The sequence below is a fragment of the Vigna unguiculata genome, chromosome 2, assembly GCF_004118075.2.
Source record: "Vigna unguiculata cultivar IT97K-499-35 chromosome 2, ASM411807v1, whole genome shotgun sequence".
NCBI lineage: Eukaryota > Viridiplantae > Streptophyta > Magnoliopsida > Fabales > Fabaceae > Vigna > Vigna unguiculata.
In genome coordinates, this window is record NC_040280.1 from 16,655,104 (window position 1) to 16,674,922 (window position 19,819).

The following is a 19,819-nucleotide window of genomic DNA, read 5'->3' on the forward strand; positions in this document are numbered from 1 at the left end:
ATATTATACTCAAAATGAGTATAATATACTCTGAGGGACTTGAGATGTGGATAAAAGTTTGAGAAACAATTAAAAAAATAAAAAAAATTAAATCAAATTCTGAGGAGGCATCTCATTCTTTCTAGTTATGTTTCCTTCGGCTTTTTAGCAAGCTTCAGAGTGCTTTACAAAGTTATATGCATCCTTGACCAATGTTAGCCAAAAAAATCCATCGTCAAATACTTTTCTAGCGGTCTATTGTCGTCCAAAATGTCCTCCTACCAATGTTTCATAGTGTTTTACAAAATTATATGCATAATATCAATTCATTCCTAATTTTTTTTAAAAAAATATTTTTAAATTAACACCAAATTTATTATTTATAGTAATATTATACTGATATTTATATTAAAATTAACTTTTTTATTAAATATTTTTAAAATTATTTTTAAACCAACCGTAACAATATTATTTTATTAAAGGCATGCTTGTAATCTTTTTAAATATGTTTGATAACTAACTTCTGTGTTTAAATTTATTTTGTTCTTAACCTTTATAAATTTTACTATTGGACATTTTATGTTTCATCAATTTATCTATTTATTACTAATAATCTGATCTGATATATAAATACTTCTTTTTGTACTTTGACAAAATTTTTCTTTTAATTACAACATAACTAAATTGGATTTTCACGGTACTTGTTGGACTTGACCTAATTTTGACAAAAAACAAAAACAAAAACAGAACCCAGCATTTTAGGGTTGTTATTGAATATACTCTAGCGAATAAAGTCAAGATTAGATACACGAATGGAAGAATGGAAGCCTCTCTTCTAAACCTGTCTCAATCCGTTCGTTCCGTTGTTTGGTGACAACTGACCACTGCAAAATTTAAAAACCATGTTAGATATTTAGCATTATTATTTTCTTTGTATTACATTAAAACACTGCTTACAGACTTCTCCCAATGCATACTCATAACAGAAAACAAATTAATTTACTTTATTTCATATGCATAATTTATACTAATTAAAATAAACTTTGGAGAAGTTAGGTTTAAATTTTTAAGAAGTCAGAATACATAAGTTAATTTTAAATCATAAAAATAATATTATCTTCTTTTTAACTCTATAAGTGATTATTGACAAGTTCACTTTATCCAGACCTAAGAAATTTCAAATAAGAACAAATAAGCATAAAGCTGGTTAATAAAATACTCAATAATTGTCAATGCTTCGAGGGAAAATAAAATTCTCTGCATCAACGTTATCATTGCGTGAGATCATGACAATTCAATACTTTAAAGTTTTAAACATTGAGATTTAAAAGAATAAATGGTGAGATTACAACACTTCTGAGGATTCAAGCATATTTTTGAAATGAAAATATCCTTCCGCTTAACAGATAAATGGAATAATATATAAATATATTTAAAGAGGTGACAACATACGTGCTGAAAGTTTTGAGATAAAACAAAAAAAAATAAAAAAAAAGCAGGTAGGAAGTAGAAAATTGACATTGCAATATGTCAATACTCGGAAATTATAGTTCATAAGTAAACAGTGACGACACAATTAGAATTACTTCCCTAAATTAAATCATGGATGGAATAATAAATTGGCAAAATTAGAACTTCCAATACGTGAAAAAACAAGATCGATCACATAGAGGTTATGTCTTGTGCAAACCTCATTAATAGTTTTCCATAATTTTTCTGAAGAGCTCCCTTGGTGCTGCAAATTCAAAATAGAATAAAAGGGTTTCAAAATCAATTGGATCAATTGAGGTATAGACCAGGGAACTAGGGTAAAAAAATTACATGAAACTCAGTTCATTAAACTTTAACATTCAGCTTACCTGGCAATCCAGTGAAATTCTCATATTGTCCGTATGCTTGCCCCATAAACATTTCCAATCCTGTTACAATAGTGGCTCCTGATTCTTCTGCTTCTTTCAAGAGTCTAGTAATTTTGGGCGTGTATACAGCATCAAAAACTAGGGAATAATATTTGAAAGCGTACTGCAAAAAAAAAAAAAAAGGAATTACTGGTTCTCTGGATTTCAATTTCAACTTGCTCATGTTATATGATGAAATTTCGTGCCTTTGTACAAGAATGAGAATATTTTTGCTGGATAGGTGTGTCATTTTGTTCAAGTAAAATTCAACTCTCTCCTCAGAGTGCATGAATATGTCAAACCAAAAGGCCGAAGTCATAGACAAGACTTAAGAAGCATTTAGGCATAACTAATCATATTCCCTACCAATTTTCCATTAAATAGGAATTATCCAATGGTAATATAACATGATTTTAGTGAAATCTAGTAATGAAATAAACATTTTCATACACCAATAATCATAATTCATCTGAATTGAAATCCAACTTCATTGGGAAATGGAAGTAAATATGATAGGCAATAACATCAAATTCAAAGCTTCACCAACAATATTTCAAGGTCTTAACTGGTATGACACATTCATATCGAAGGAGCGAACCTTAGAAATAGGCGTCTCATCAACTTTTGGTTGCATTCCAATTGATGTTGTATTTGCAAGAATCATACCATCCTCGGGATGGTAACTATCTAAATCACTAAGAGCTAAAGCATCTCCTCCAATTGCATCAGCAAGTTCTCTAGCACGGTCTATATATATGAATAAAAAAATACAAATATAATATGCCATTAAATATGATTAAGAAAAGACAGGAAATAGTAGTTATGCTTGTTTTTGTAAGAAACGCTCTACAATGAGTAAAATATATATACTTATTACAAAGACAATCAACATGTGACATATATTAATAACTCAATACTGCTTAGAAGTACTGACTTGGAAGGTTATCATATATAAAATGAGAATTTGGAACCATAGAATTTTTTTTTTTAAAATCATATTCTCTACTATATTCAAGTAACTAATTGATTCTCTCCCTCTACCACTCATACTATTATAAAAAGCTTACTTAAGAGTGAAAATATGAGAAAACATGCTTAAGAGACCAATTATCACTCAACTTATCTGGGTTATTTATCGAAGAAAATTACATTCGGAAGATCTAGGTAATTAATGCTAATAGTTTAGGTACAACATACAACAATTTTCAAATACAACTGCTAACTACCTACTACATTAAATACCTATTCTAATCATTACCTATATTTAATACATATTTTAACACTCTCCTTTAAGTTGAAGCATACATATTGCATGTATCAAGCTTGGAACAAATAAATTCAATCTGAGGTACCCTAAAGGATTTTTTACATATTTGCAAGTTGATCATTAGATCTAACAAACTCGATACAAATTTCATTGTCCAACAGGTTTTCTCAAATAAAATTCAAAGTCAAGTTCTATGTGTTTAGTCTTTTCATGGAACACTAGATTAGAAGTAATGTGGATGACAGCTTGATTATCACACAATACATCTTTATTTGTTGGATTTCATAGAGTTTTAAATTTTGAAGAGATTGTTTCACCCATACATGCTCCCAAGTGAGAGACGCCATTGTGTTATATTCATGTTCAATATTAGATGAAGTGAACACATTTTTTTCTTACTTTTCTAAGAAATAATATTTCCTCCGATGAGAACATATACCCTATAGTGGAGCGTCTATCCATAGAAGATCCTACCCAATCAGGTATCACAATACCTAGAAATTTGGGTATTCCCTTTATCTTCATATAATAAACCTTGCTATGGAGCATTTGAGGTCTCTTAAGATCGGAATAGTAGCATTCCAATAATCAATACAAGGATCTTGCATGAATTGACTAACAACACCCACTGTAATAGATAGATTAGGTCTAGTAATAGTGAGATAAATAAGTTTCTCAACTAGTATTCTATATCTCTCTAGATCAGAGAGAGGTTCACCTTGATCTGCCATTAATTTTTTATTTGGATGCACAAGGCTGTCTACTAGTCTGTAGTCACTCATGCCTCTTTCTTCCAAGATATCTAAAGTATATTTCCTTTGAGAAACTACAATGCCTTCCTTTGATTGAGGCACTTAAATGTCTAGAAAGTTTTTGAGACTTCCAAGATCTTTGGTCTAAAAGTAATTAAATAAGTGTTCCTTTAGCTGCATGATTCTAGTAGGCATAATTTCCTATTTTAACTATCATTAAATAAACACATTTTGCACGTGAGGTATGACAATAAAAACTGAATAATTTGCCGCATTACGTTTCATTCGAAATGTTTGAACAATGTGACTGTATTTTTCAAATCAAGTACGGGAAGATTGCTTGAGATCATAGAAACCGATATAACTTGCAAACCAAGCCAGACTACACGTAAGCAACAAAATCAAGAGGTTGCTTCATGTAAATCTCTTCTAGATCACCATGAAGGAAAACATTTTTCATATTTAATTGATGGAGAGGTTACTTCATGTAAATCTCCTCTTCTAGATCATCAAAATGCTTCTATATATCACCTCACTAAGTAATTATAATAAATGTGGATGACCCATACAATCATGTAGAAGGATAAAGATGAGGATGCTAACAAGAGATTGACGGTCTAGTGCCTAGATAGTAGAGTCCCTTATATTCATATCTTTCATCAATCAATCAACTTGTGTTGCGCTCTTGTATAACAACATAATTTGCATAAAAGGTTACAGAACAATTTAAAGATTTAGTTAATTGAATTAAGGAAATTAGGTTAATCGGACAATTAGGTGCAAAAAGAAAATGCTTTAGGTTCAAAGATAGAGAAAGGGAGATTTGACCAACTTCTTGAGAAGTAACTTTGGACCCATTAGCTAAAGTAATAACGTGACAAATTTTAGGATGAGAACTAGAAAAAATAAGGAAACATTACAAGAAATGTGATCAGAGAAGTACCTAAGTCAATTAATCATGGACTTTGACATTCTAAGGTTTGAGAGATGCAAGCGTTTTGACAAAGTAGTAAACAATTGTGCTTGGTTGTTGAACTTCAAACTAAGATATTCTTGATATTATTCATTAGAAAAATGTGGTTCAACCTTATTATATTGGAAGATGCTTGTTGTCTCGCTAGGAAAACCATGTAAGGAGAATCATTTATTTTTAGTATGGTCAATTTTCCTACAAAAGGAACATTAAGGACATTTGTATCAACTTTGAGAAAAGCAAGACATATTAAAGGAAGTATTCACCAAGAATCATAATTACCGCAACAATCTACACTTTATACTTTGTGCCAATTATAAAAGATCACAAACAATGGTGGAAGAAGAGTATGGGAGGGAGAGAGAGAGAGAGAGAGGAGAGAGGCCTCTCAACCAAAGCTGAAACCGGAGAAACAAGGGTCGAAAACGAGGAGAAGGTCAGAAGGAGGTCCGGTGAGCCTTGTGGAGAAGATGTGGACTTGTTCCAGTGATAAAAAGGTGGCCAGCAGTGGACAACTGACGGCGGCGACTGACAGCAAGTGGCAGAAGCTAATGATGTGCTGAACTCTAGTACCAACTTAAGATTGAAAATATGAAAAAAAAGAGCTCAAGAGATTGATTATCTCTCAGCTGATCTTTGTTATTTATAGAACGAAATTACATTAGGAATATCTAGGTAATTAATACTAGGAGATTACAGATGTTTCCCAATACAATTGCTAACAATCTACATTAAATACCTATCCTAACAACTACCTATATTTAATACATGTAACAAAATTATATAAAAATATTGTACTCATAAGAATCATAATGAATTGAATGAACAAATCTACTAGCTTGGGTGGACTACAAAATATAGCAGACCAAGAAATTACTACATCACAAAGGAGCATTAAAAGGAAAAAAAGGTGCGGGAAAATAAAAGATGAAAAGTAAAACAGGTTAGACATTATCATTAACAAAGTGCAAGTTGTCTTAAACTTGTAATCAAAATACCAAAAGAAATAAAACCCAAAACAAATGAGATGTTTCAAACCACCATTATTGTACCCAAAAGGGCAAAACAATATAACTTTAACTAAAATGGCTCTCCTTTTCTGAACCAGAAATGTTGAAGACATTTCTCATCCATGTGATCACATTAAGAGATTTGATCACATTAGTAATTATCTCCTACATGTGGTGCTTTGTCAACAACGTCTAAGAAGAAACTTTAACAATTCAACATGTTCCAACTTTAAGCAAGAAAAAGAAAAATCACGAAGCTTACCATAGGTACGGTTAGCAATCACAACCCTTGCTCCTTTCTCTTTTGCACCATAAGCAAGTGCCTTACCTGCACCACCAGCCCCAATAACAACAAACAACTTACCAGCTAATGGTGAAATATTTGTGCTTCCACCATTATGTTTACCTGCCAAGAAATAATGGAAGTGCACGACATTTTCAGAATAAGAGTTAGCAGCAACAATGATAGTAATATTGCTTAGTTACCAAACAAGACAACTACCTCGTAAACCATCCTCAATTGCAGAAATAGCACCGACATAATCCGTATTATATCCAATCAATTTCCCGTCAGTTGGTCTTCTAATAATGCAATTCACAGCTCCTATTGACTGTAATTACAAACAATTTGAAGAATTTAGAAAAAAAAACGGAATCAAATCGTTTCCCATTATTGATCCAAGATTGTCAATCGTACATTGTAATGCAAAATACATCAATTACCTTAGCCACTGGATCAACCTCATCACAACATTTAATTGCTGCCTCCTTGTGAGGAATAGTAACACTGAAAGCAAATACCAAAGATCAAATTCAAGCAATGCTCTTAGAGGTTTACAAGATATTCATAGAAGTGGAACAAACATAGGAGGCGTATATAGGTTCACTTAAGCATTTAAGCAAAGGTTGATGCATTACATGATATTAAGAAACAACTTCACAACTGCGTAACTTTTCTTATTTGTAATACCCGTAGGTCATGTATACCTGGATTTGAAAGGACCAGATACAATTATATGTTTATGATTTAACCAAATAATGCAGTATACTGAGGTATTGCATGTGAATGAATAAAACCGAATGGCATACAATATGCAATATACTGACTACATTCATTGTCCACCTGGTTGGAAATATTAATGAAATATTTATAGAACTCTAAACAATTATGCAACATAAAAGGGAAAGGCCTGACGAATTCCAAATTTGAAATCAAATTAATCACTTAAAGACTTTAAGGCACAAAAACAAATTACATACTTATTGGTTTTGTCAAATAAATGCTTGAGCCGTTAAAACACTTTAACTATAACTAAACTTGGAATAACAACATATCAATAATCCTAGCCACAAAAGACCAAGCAGTAGACTAATAGCTTATTTTGCATATATGGATCTTTATCAAACCCAAGAAATATTTCTAGCATGCAAAGAAGAACCTAGAACATGAAACCGCACTCGAGATAAGCAGCTACATTAGAATATAAACTCAAAATATCTTCAAAAGGAGTTGGAACCTGAATCCCGCAAAATCTGTAGAAGAGTAAGTCCTGAGAAAATTGGCAAGGTCATCCACCAATAAAAATACATAAACACCATTATAACCAACTGACTTGAAGACTTCATTGAATAAAATGGGTGATTTACTGTGACCGACAGGCTTTCCAATAATCCCATATACTTTTGTATCAGGTGCCACTAGTCTCAAATTGTACAGATATAATAAATCTTTAAGTGTAGGTTGTCCAGGAGCTGAAACTACTCCTGACTCGAGGGTACCAAAAGTAAGATATCCACCAAATTTTGCACAAAGTATACGAGAAATCAATCCCCTATCACCCATAACAAGTCCAATAAACGGAACCTGGAAATTAGAACAATGGTATACTAAAATGATTCCTTATCATATAGAAAGCCTCAAACAGTAATCATACTAGTTAAAATATAATTAGAACTATCGGAGCTATGAAATTTTGCCTACTTGAATTATAAATAAGTTTTATATAATATTTTGGTTATTGTCGAAGATTTAATTGTTCATGATTGTTTTAGTTAGTTAATTTAAACTTCAAATAAATCTAACATTACATTAGAAACTTTAGGTTTTTGTAAGCTTATCCATACACATTCTCACTTATGAATTTCAAGGATTATTTTCTTCCAATTTTAATCTCCTACATTTTCTGTGCAAGTTCCAGTATCTCTATATATTTATTTTACAAAATATTTCCAACAGTATCAAAGCCAACTTCCTAAGAATTGTGAGTAAGTGTTAAACACAGTGAGGCTTAATGTATACACTATTGACTAATTCATTTTTCTACTAGTTTGATGCATATATGCCTACTTTCAACAATTCTTTTGATAGGATACACAAAGATGAGAAATTAGATAAGAAGGTTAGAATACTCATGAGTTAGGTATTTGAGGTGTTAGTTAGACATAAATAGGAAAGGAGAGGACAGGGAAAAGGGAGGTGAGTTTCTGTCGAATGAGCTTAGCTCTTTGTGAGGGCAAAGCCCTTGAAGGAGAAAGTGCTCTCCTATTTTTGTTCTTTTCATTCTATTCAATAAAAAAACCTATCTTGCATTCTCTTTTCACTTCTTGGTTCTTAACATTTTTATCCGACATGTTGGATCTAATGTGAAGGAATCTTCAAGTGGGATGAATTTGAGGACAAATTATCTTAAAAAAGAAGGGTAGGATAGAGGACTATCTCGTGATTCAATACAGGAAAAACTTGAGGAGGAGCCTTTGGAATTCAAAGTACATGAAGACATGCAGATCATGGTTTGGAACACAATTATAGAATAAATTTTAAGCATTTAGGGTGTGTGTAATTTATTTTAATTTTGTAAGTTTGTTGAGCGAATAGTTTGGTTCTGTTTTAATTTTCAAGTTATTTGGGCCCAATATCTTTGGGCCTTCTTTTAGGATTTATTAGGTTTCTTATTTGTCTCTATAAATAGGGGCACCAAATACATTTGTAAACACCTTGGATGGTCATTATATGAAAATTGGTTTTTCTTTGATAGAGAATTATCTTGATTCTTGCATTAGAACTCTGATTCTTATCAAAGATTGAGTTCTTTGTGATGAATCTTCCTTGACTTATCAATATGTTAGACTGTGGCGTCTCCAACTCTGGTTCTTATCAAAGATGGCAATCTTTGTGGCGCATTTTCATTGACTTATCAATAGCGTCCTCATCTCTGTGTTATTCTGCGTTCTTCTCTGATTATTTTTGTTTGTACCTCTTGAACATTCAAATTCAGAAGCAATCGAACTCTTTCCGGGATTGGATCGTATCAAAGAGTCAATATGGAAAGAAGTGTGTTGAAAAGATGTGCCAGTGAACAAGAGAAGGTTGCGAAGCTAAGAGTTGATATGGTTGTTATTAAAGAAGGTTTTCCAAACACGAACGAAATCAAAGAATTGTTCCAAGAAACTAATAAAAGCAAGAAATTGTCTAAAGGAGGAGAGTACTTGGTTAATGATGAAGAAAAGCATAAAGAAAGATATCTACATAGTAGTGGATCAAAGGGGGAGGGAGAAGAATTGTTGAGGCCTTGGGTTAAAACGTGGAATTTCCCATGTTTGAAGGGAATGACTCCTCAAGGTTGGTGTCAGAAGCAGATCGAACAAAAGAAGCTCAATTGTAGGGATATTACTTTGCAGGGCTACAATCTAACGTTCAAAATCAAATTCCACCACAAGATCCAAAGGACTTGATTAAAGCTATGGAAAATGCTCAAGATGTGGGAGAGGGTTCAGTAATAAAGCATAACACCTTCTGTAGTGAAGAAAAAACCAAAATAGAAGTGAGGATTTGCAAAAGAAACAAAAATTATGAAGGAGAAAAGAGGGGGATGAATCAATAAGGAGAGTGAAGCTTATTGGTTGTGAAGGATTACAGAGTTAACCAATAACAAAGTTGAAGGTGGAGATATAGCCACACATCACTTTTTCCTAAATTCAAATTCACGTTATATGAATAAGAAATCATTGTTGGATTTAGATTTGATGACGAAAGTGGTTTGAACATCAATGACGTTGGAATCTTGGATTTTCAACTTATCGGATTGATGTTGGAATCTTGGATTTTCAACTTATTGGATTCAGAGACTTTTATAAAAGAGTTAAATATATTTTTAGTCCATATACTATGATGCGAAATAGCAATCCGTCTGTCTCAAACTTTGATACAATTTAGTCCCGAAACTTTAAAAATGAATAGACACAGTCTTCCTAACCCAATTGCATTAAACTTTTTTTATGTGTCAAATGTTCTTTTGGACTGACGTTTGAGTTGTTTATACCGTTTGACAAACCTTGGTATCCAACAACCATATAAGGAGAAAGAAAATTTACTATGATAGAGAGGAGAAAGAGAAAGAGAAATTTACTATGGTAGCTCTTTGAGAAAGGAGAAACCCTTTGTGAGGGGAAAATCCTTGGTGGAGAGAATTTTTCTCCAGTTTCTTATTTTTTTTCATCCTTTTCTTTAAACTTCCTTCTTCCCTTTTTTTCCCATATGATTCCTAACAAACTGGTTCAACATGTCAAATCCCAATCAGATGGAGAATTAGGTGGGAGCATTGGAGAAATTTGTCACTGAGCTAAGCCTAGAAGAGGAAGAATTAAAGTTAAAATGGTTTACATCAAAGATTTGATATAACATACTAAAAACAAGGTATCATCATCTATTGAGGGGGAAAATTATAATTATAAAGGTGAGAAATCAATGGAAGAAGAGGGGGAGAACATGGGTTTGAGGAAGAACATGACTTTTGAAGTTTCATTAATCAAGAATCACACTCTCTATGGTGGACAAGAAACCAAAAATGTTGAAGCGAAATTAGCAGAAACTAGCAAGAGAAAAAACGATTGAAGAAGTTATGATGGATAAGGAAATTAATATTTCCATGAATAGGGAGGAATGCATCGAAAATGAAGTTTTCTGCTGGAAGTGAGAATTGTGAAGAATTTGGGTTGCTAAGGCCATTTTCTACCTGATGACATAGTAGCAACTTGATCAAGAAGCAAGATGAAGTTCAACGATCAAGCTTAGAAATGGAGTCAAGAGAGAAGAAAGAAGGTCAAAGCCACTCTAACAACCTCCAAAGACAGTTTCTCAAAGGAGCCCGTGACTTGAAACTAACAACAAAAGGTTTTAAGTAGTAAATTGTGACATTCATACAAACCAAGTGTATTGCATATTTTTTATGCAAGGGCAATGTGCTTATGAATTCTTTCGACTACCATAAATACATGGTTTTAAATGGTTGAAAAATTGTTTCATTAAATTTACATTGGTTCTTATTTCCTCATATATGTATCTTGATAACATGTTTGACCTCTCTTCCTCAATTGAACTTCGCATCAATTTCATCTTTACCACACTCTAATTGAACTCATTAATGCTTAGATTAATAACTTATAAAAATAAAAATAAAAAATGCATATGGATTTAAAATCTTGCTCAAAATTTCCATTTCTAAAGCCTTACTTGAGAATGCACCATTATTTGAAACATGCGTGCCACATCAGTGATGTCAGTGGCAGTTGTTGCAATCTTCACAATGTCTGCTCCCGTTGCTTGTATTCTTGCAACAAGGTTACCAAGATCCTCAATTGATGGAGTAAGCTGATAGTTGTGAGATGAAACAATGACCTTCGTTTTCTTGAATGTCTTTCCACGTATAGAGTCAAAGAATCCATGCGCTACCTTTAGAGATACGACAAAAAATAGAAATTGTTTCATTAAGTTTCATTGTTCAGACGCAATACGAAGACAGCATTTGGCATTAATCAAATGGGGGAAAGTTTTAAATGGAGGAGAAAATCAAATTATTTTCTTTCAGGTCAACTATCTGATATTTCCAGATACTACTTTGATTATTCATATAATAGAAAAAGTTCAAGCAATTCAAATCTGCTGTTGAGTTTGCTCAATGTTAGATGTCATCTTTCCGTGAGAATCATGCAAAGACTTCTATTTAAACATAAAACAAGAAAACAATCAAAAGGCATCTTTGGGATTGAGATACATATATTTTCTTCAGCATAATGCACGGATACATATATTTTCTTCAGCATAATGCACGGAACTAGTTATCAAGATTTGTTCAGTTCAAGCGAACTCCCTCAATATGTCTAAATATTACATTTTGGCTCATATATTTTCAAGTGTATACAGCTTTGAAGTTGTCAGTGGCTTTATATGGACAAAGGGAACACAACCTGAAGTTCAACGTCAATATAATCAGCTCCCAACTCCATGGCTAACCGTAGTGCATCCAACCGTTTGTTTTCATCACCATCATACATTCCACCTTCCCACTTGGGCCTTAGAAAAGATATTGAATTTCATCATTCACAACGCTCAAATCTTCCAATTAAATCATACCATAGCTAATGGCCAACAAATTCAAATTTAAGCGCACAACTATAGTAGAGAAAAACAGATGATAGCTAAGAGAGGCTACAAACTATAGCTACATACAATATATTGCCATAGTATTGTTATTTTTTATATTTATAATAAGAAATGTTTTCACTTTTAGATTTAAAGACTGAAAATTCTAAGAGAAATTAACATAGCCTTTCAAAGAGAACTAAGTTAGACATTATGATGATTCAAAATTAGAAGAACTTCACTCTTCCTAGTTTAAAAAAAAGTAAAAATAAAATATGAAACATATAAATATCTTTTAGAACAGTTTAACCGTTTAGAAAAAAAATAAATCTTTTATGTATCAAATCATGTGTCTTTAACTAATCCATGAGAAAAATGTAAATGATACTAAGATTTATAAAAACTATTCTGACGTTAAATTTAGGTTAAATATGTTTTGGTTTCTTAATTTTCAGTGAAAATTGGAATTAGGCATTCTTTACAACTTTGGTCCAATTTAGTTTCTCAATTTTTGGAATGCGTGAATTTAGTCATTTTAACTAAATTTTGTTAAGTTTTTCATTTCAAAACGTGTTTCATGAGAATTAAAAGACTAAAATGGATTAAAATTTCAAAGAGAAACTAATTTTAAATTTCAAAAAGGACAAAAACAAATATTTAACCCTTAAATTTATAATGCATAATATTCATAATAAAGATTTTTCTAATAAATCTATAATATATTAACCAAATATTATATTCAAAACGAATAATAAGTTTTATAATGTTTTATCACATCACTTAAATAATTTTTTATTTCATACAAAACCATACTTAATATGTTCTGTGACTAAAATCGGTCATCTATTTGAAATATTTGCTATTAAATGCAATTAGCATTTAAGCTTGTAAAAGCATAGAATAACTTTATTATATGCATACAAATTATAAAAATTTAATCATATGAATTGAAATAACCTTATCATACTCTTTCTTTTGAGAGCATTTTATTATTTAATATAAAAATAAAAAATAATAATTTTATTTAATTTAAAGTTAATATCATAATATAACAATAGTATTTTAAGAACGTCAAGATTTATCAGAATTTAAAATAAAATATGATTAAATTAAAAGGGAAGATAATACACATTTATAATAAAAATAATTATTATATCTTAATTTCAATTTTAAAAAAATAAAGTAACGGTATTAAATAAAACACTCAATTAAAAACTATTTATATGATATAAATTTTTGTTGAACACATTTTTGTTTACTGCTTATCCCGATCATTTCTTCTTTAAATTACCACTTTATCCCTATATACACTTTTTAAAACATTGATTCAAGATTCGATGTTTAAATCGAAGTCGAACCAGGATCAAACTTTTATTAATAAAACTATTTTAATAACTAAAAATATACAACATAGTATGATAAAATTTAATTTCATAATCTAAAATAAAATATAACTTATAGATTTTTAATATTCAAAATAAAAAAATAAATAAAATATGTTGTCTAAAATTATATTTTGATGATAACATATAAATCCAAATTGAATTTCCAAAACTATAAAACATTGAAGACTAAATTACATCTTATCTTACTAATAATAATTATAATAACAGTAGTAGAGTAAATTGTAAGTATCACCTAAAAAATTTCTATAAAACTAACTTCACCAATTTTGTTAAGTAAATTTAAAATATTTAGTTCTAAAATTTAAATACTTTATTAAATTTTAATTTTAATATAATGATGTAGTAAATTATTTTAATTTTTAATTATTATTTTATAGTCATAAATCTATGAGTTGGACTAACTTATAATAAGATGAAAAAAATAAAATTAAAAATAATTCAATTCAATTTAAATCACATTTATTTTATATTTATTCATCCCAACTAACGTCCTTCTAATAATAATAACACGAAAAAGACTTAATATAAACTATGAATATGATAGGAAAAAAGAAATTATTTTGAAAAGTTTTATTTCATTTTGTATAAATTTTAGGTTTAAACTGAACTTTATGACGCTTTTAACAACAAATTCATCATTCTACCACTTACAAATGAAAATATTGTTTGTTTAGGGTTAAAAATTGTGAGTGAGACCATCTCCACAGAAGAGTGTAAAAGCAGTTGTTAAACTGTAATCATCGACGGTATTATTTGGGCCGCCAAAAGTGCAGAGCAGTAATAAGAAAGCGTGGGAGAAAAAGAAAAAGTAGAGATAGGAATTGCAAACCTGTAAGTGAACAACAAGGGTAAAGCGTGATGTTGAATGAGAGTGGTGAGATCTTGATGGGGATCAAAGCTGCTCAAAGAGTCCAATCGAATTTCGACAACGTCAACACCTCCAGCCTTGGCTTTCTCCACGTCAATCTTCATTTTCTCAATTGATTCTCCCATGATTGGGGCACAAATTAGGGTTGCATTCTTTTTACCCGCCGATGGAGCAGTGAACTGAAGAAGAACAAGCAGGTATCCAAATTGATATTGAAATTGAAATCGAAAGTGTTGGGAGAGAAAAAGAAAAGAAAATGAGAACTATCATACCAGAACGTTGGGAGAGTCCATTGGACCTTTTCTTGTTGGAGAGAAAAAAATGAGATGAAGATGAGGCTTGGGAAGGTTGGTGGGGATTCTGATGAGAAAATGGGAAGAGGTGTGGTGTAAAGAGTAGTTGAAGTGCTTGGTAGGTAGTAGGAGGAATAAAATAAGGAATATTATATTTTGAAAAAAAAATGACCAACTTGAAAAAGGTTTTATAAATAAAATTAAAATATATTAATTTTTTACTTTTTAATCAAAATAAAGCAATATAATTGTACTTTTTACTTATATTGATAGTTTGTTTTGTTAAAAATAAAATTGCTAAACTATATTTTTCCATAAGATAATAATATATTAGAAGTTTATATACAATTAAATTGAATAATAGTATTTTAAATTGAAAAAAAAATTAAAATATATCAATGGAGTTGTTTGGTTAAGCTTTTTTTCTTTGGGGTCTTCTTTTTCAAGGGTCCTCAGAGCCTTGCAATAGACCTATTCATGCAGGTAAGTCTCTCCTCAAATTTTGATTTAAATGTTGATGATTTGAACCCCAAAATTGGATCCATTTACTAGTTTGAAGAAACTCTTTAGACAAACTGTATTTTTATGCGTGCAAAGGCACGGAACTTTTTAAAAGATAGAATATAACTTTATGTAAATTTAAATTTATAAAAATATAATTGAAATTTAGTATAAATATTTTATTTTATATATTTGAATAATAATATATTACTATTTTTATGATAATATATATTTAATTATTTTTTTTAATATTTTAATACAAATATAATTAAAATATGAGTTAAAAATATTTTTAATTTGTAAAGTTGGACATTAAATTGAAATGAATGGATATGTTCTTTTAACTCGTAATTTTTTATTTATTGTTAAAAAGTGTTGTAAGCTAACATTTGATCTGAAATGTGTAAACAATGTAAAAAGTTCAAAATGCATATGACACGTGAAAAATATTTAATACGATTGAGTTAGAAGAATTATATTTATTAGTTTTTAAAGTTAGGACACTAAACTTTATCAAAGTTTGGAACAAAGACGAATTCTAATTTTATAGGAACTAAAAATAGTTAATCCTTAAAATAAAATATGATGAAAATTATTTTTGTTCTATCAAAAGTTAAGGTTAATTTTCTAATAAAAAAGTTTATTGGTAACACCTTAGAAAATACTTTAAGTAAGATAGAGCATTTATAATAGATACTCAATTAATTTTGTTATTAAAAATAAATTATATAAATAGAAATACGTTAAATCAAGTTCATTTATAAAAACTACTATTTCTCTAAAAAGTAAATCCTCCTTCTTGATTTTCTACTTTTACCCTTTTTAAAGTAGTTAGGTTTGCGGTTTTTTAAGACATGTGAAATTTAATTAATTAAATAAATAAATAATTAATAAATGCGATTAGTGAAGCCTTTATGGCATTTAATTCGGACATATATAGTGTAGAAAAGTATTAGTTCAATAATGACCTTGAATAACAATTATCATCACCATTAAACCCATTTTTCGTTTTGGCTAATTAATCACCATTAAGTCTTAATTAAAAGGCCAATTAGAGGTAAGGAGGAAGGTTTCTTTGATTCTACCATTGTATTGCACAATAGGGAGAAATAATCGAGAGTGAAACGTGAGGTTTGAGTGTTGGATTAGAGCTGAATAGTGGGAGAACTAAAGAGAAGCCAATTTTTTATCAAAGGAGTCAAGAACTTTCAAGTTTAGCAAGGAAATCCAGGTTAGGGGAGCTATAACTCGTTAGTCTTGCATTTTAAATTTAATTGCTTTATGAATGGCATGTATATGTATGAATAATGGTTGTCACATTTGAAATTCTAGGTTTCTGGAAATTTTCCAGAAACTGCCTGGAAGGCATTCAAAGCCGTTAGGCGACTTATACCAATTCTGAGCATTTTCGGGGTTCCTACAAGGAACTGCTTGGCGGTGAGCTAGGATCCACCAGGCGAGGCGTTACTTATCACCCAGTTCTGGGTTTCTCTGATGAAGGGCCTAGCGGTAGTGACTGACTCGCCAAGCGACGCGAGCATCGTTGCTCGATTTTGATGAAATTGAGGTTTTGGGTTGAGTCAATTGAGGAAAACAACCTCTGTAAACGTTAATCGATCAGTGGATGTTCGTGTAAGTGGAATTACATGGGATTGGAGATGAATTTCGATAAAATTGTTATGAACTTTAGTTAGAGTTGAAATCCTTCGGGTTGAATGTTACGAGAATAATTGGGGTTTGAACTAATTCGAAAAATTAATAATGGAGGCGCTGAGGATATGAATCATTATAATTAGAAGCTGGATTGCGTGAGAATTGATGGAAATCCGCATGCCAGGGGAAACTGGGAAAAGCTGAGGTTCACAGGTGCAAGGGAAGAGCTGTTGGATTCCTGAAACTGCAGGAACCGCCTAGCAGCACCCAATTTGCCGCCAGGCGCCATACCAGAGATGCGTGGTGTTCTGATTCACGAAAAATGTTTTTTTTTGTATTTTCGCGGAACAGGAACCATCGGATGCTAGTTTTGTACCGCCAGGCGCTAGGCTCCTGATTTCTGGGCGCTAGGTGCCATCGTTTTCTAGTTTGCACAGTTTTCGTAAAACTGCATTTTTCGTTTCGTTAACCGTCCGATTTAGGTGAAATTTTGACAGGTGGTTCATAACATGTAGTTCTTCACTTTGAATGGTGAGGATTTTATTTGGAGGCCATTAGCGAGAGATATATGTTATGCACGATTGCTGGTTTTGAAGTCTTTAAAATGCATGAATAAGCTCTTGATAATTTCAAGTAACTTCTAATGAAGCATGATTGGGTTATGCAATAAGTCTCTATCAATTTGAATGTTCCTTTGGGTTAGTCACATGTGGAGAATTGGTTATTGGTGAAGGCATGTGTGTCAATATTAATTTGCATTGGTGCATAGAATCATGTGCTTAAATTATTAGAGTGTTGCTGCTTATATTTTGTTTGAGAATGCGTTATTCATAAGTTAGAATTGAATGCTAGCAGGGATTTAAAGGGGGAATATATATCTGATAGATTGATTTTACTTTGTTCTGCGTGCTTAAAAACCAGTATTGCGCAAGTATTGGTGTAGCGCTTGGCGATGGTGTTTGACCGCCAGGCAATAACTACAAAACCAGTAGAGAATTGAAGCGTGTAGCGCTTGGCGATAAGGTTTGTCCCGCCAGGTGATACTTGTAGAAACAATAGCATCGAAGGCGCTTGGCGCCTGGCGGCACGTGTGGGGCGCCAGGCGATTTTTAATGAAGCAAACATTATGTTTTGCTTGCTTTGGATGTGCGTGGTCTACGAGACTTTGGGCGATATCTCAAGGGTCAGATGCTGGAGTATTCCTGGAGTTGTGGCTCAGGATGGAGGGTAACACGAGCATTCTTTGAGTTGTGGCACAGAATAGTAAGTGTTCCTGCACGTCTTCTACAAATGGTAGCTTGTAGGTTAGAAATCAACGATAGCTCGAGATTATCAACCAAAGACGTAGAACATGGATTACATGGTGGTGGCCATGTGTGATGAGACCAAAGGATGGAGTTCCTTTAATGTGTGTGTTTTGTTATATAAATTGTTGCATATATTTATATTCCTTTAGCTCACCCTATCTGCATGTGTTTGGCGATGATCGTGTACGTGGTACACAAGAGCATATGACATTGTAGGTGGTTCTGGTGGAGCGTAGATCCAGAGCGTGGGCTAGTTGGGAAACTTTGTGGCAGTGTTTCATCACTTTTATGAGTTATAGAATTATTAGAATTATAGAACTTGGCTTTATAATGAGACTAATTTTGATAATGTATTGTGTTTATAAAAATTGGATTTAAGTTGTTTTATCGGTGTAATAAAGTTTTAAATTCCTGCAGTTTTGGAAAATATGATTTATAATAAATGGAATAATATTATATTATTTTATTATTTAAAATTCGTAATATCTGGTCGGGATGTTACAATTTGCATGTAGGGTTTTTTAGGTTGCACGTTTGGTCTAAGAGCTCTTGATAAATCTCCTTTCAATTAGGGTTGTTAGGGTAGGACAGATCATTGATCTAAGTCTTTCTTGTGCATATATTATCTTTCTCTACTATTAGGAGTGCTTAAACACAAAGGAGGTTGTGTTATGCTCTTAGTCAAATAAAAAAAGAAGTTAGTTATTTAAAATTGATTTCTTTATGGTAAGAAATTGTAGTCTAAATATGATTTGGACTGGTTGAAATTGATGAATGAGATGAATTGGCTTGTTTAAGGAATTGATGTTGTGATTTGGTTGACTTTATAGTGTTAGTAGAGTTGTATAAGAGAAAAATTGGGTTTGATGGTATGTTTTTTTCAAGAATTGGTAATCTTGACTCAATTGGTTTTAGTTGGTGCATTTGCTAAGTTATAACTTGTTTTGGCTTGTGAAGAGAAGAGAAAAACACAATCCGAGACCAAAAGAGCATATTAGCCAATATGATATAATGCATGAATTATGCAGACTTGCTAGGCGATGTAATTCGCAATGTTAGAAAGGTAGGGGAGGGTCCACTTGATGGGCGAGTAATTCCCTCGCTAAACAAGAACACATTTTTGAGAAAGTAAAAAGAGTAGGGTCATCTTACTCATTGGGCGAGCTAGGACTCGCTAGCAAATTTATTTAAATGCTTCCAGTGGTCCCATTTGTTGAGCGAGCGAGACACTCACTTAGTGAATATTGGAAAGTTTTCTTCTAGTATTCATTCTTTGGGCAAGCCTAGTCTCGCCCAACAAGAAGAGGCTTCAACTATGATATATTATAATTGTATGTAATTTGAAATGTTATATATATATATATATATATATATATATATATGTCTCTATGTGTGTATGTATTGGTTTAATTGTGAATAAGTTGATAATATATGGTTGTGATGTGACGAATGCGGAATGACTTTCAAAAGAAAGTATATTCACTCTTGTGTTAG

The 19,819-nt window shown here is 31.6% G+C and overlaps 1 protein-coding gene across 1 annotated transcript; it reads right to left on the reverse strand.

Annotated features, from left to right (window-relative positions):
• Positions 1-578: 578 nt before the first annotated feature.
• On the reverse strand, positions 579-14,985 carry LOC114173434 (bifunctional 3-dehydroquinate dehydratase/shikimate dehydrogenase, chloroplastic-like). The gene is made up of 12 exons (XM_028057836.1): positions 14,844-14,985; positions 14,533-14,750; positions 12,123-12,228; positions 11,389-11,607; positions 7,397-7,743; positions 6,603-6,666; positions 6,382-6,490; positions 6,142-6,285; positions 2,476-2,624; positions 1,839-2,001; positions 1,670-1,714; positions 579-863 (listed from the first exon to the last, which is right to left on the reverse strand). Exons 1-11 carry the CDS (start codon positions 14,862-14,864, stop codon positions 1,674-1,676), a joined length of 1,581 nt encoding a protein of 526 aa, XP_027913637.1. The 5' UTR covers positions 14,865-14,985; the 3' UTR covers positions 579-863; positions 1,670-1,673.
• Between the last annotated feature and the right edge of the window lie 4,834 nt (positions 14,986-19,819).

What these genes read in the sequence shown, in the direction of transcription:
- LOC114173434 (XM_028057836.1), bottom strand. Translation starts at nt 14,864, where the DNA reads ATGGACTCTCCCAACGTTCTG. An exon ending in AAATAATGGTGCATTCTCAA is followed by an intron (nt 7,744 to 11,388) that starts GTAAGGCTTTAG and finishes TCTAATTTCCAG; the next exon opens with GTTCCGTTTATTGGACTTGT. An exon ending in AATTGAGGATGGTTTACGAG is followed by an intron (nt 6,286 to 6,381) that starts GTAGTTGTCTTG and finishes ATTTCTTGGCAG; the next exon opens with GTAAACATAATGGTGGAAGC.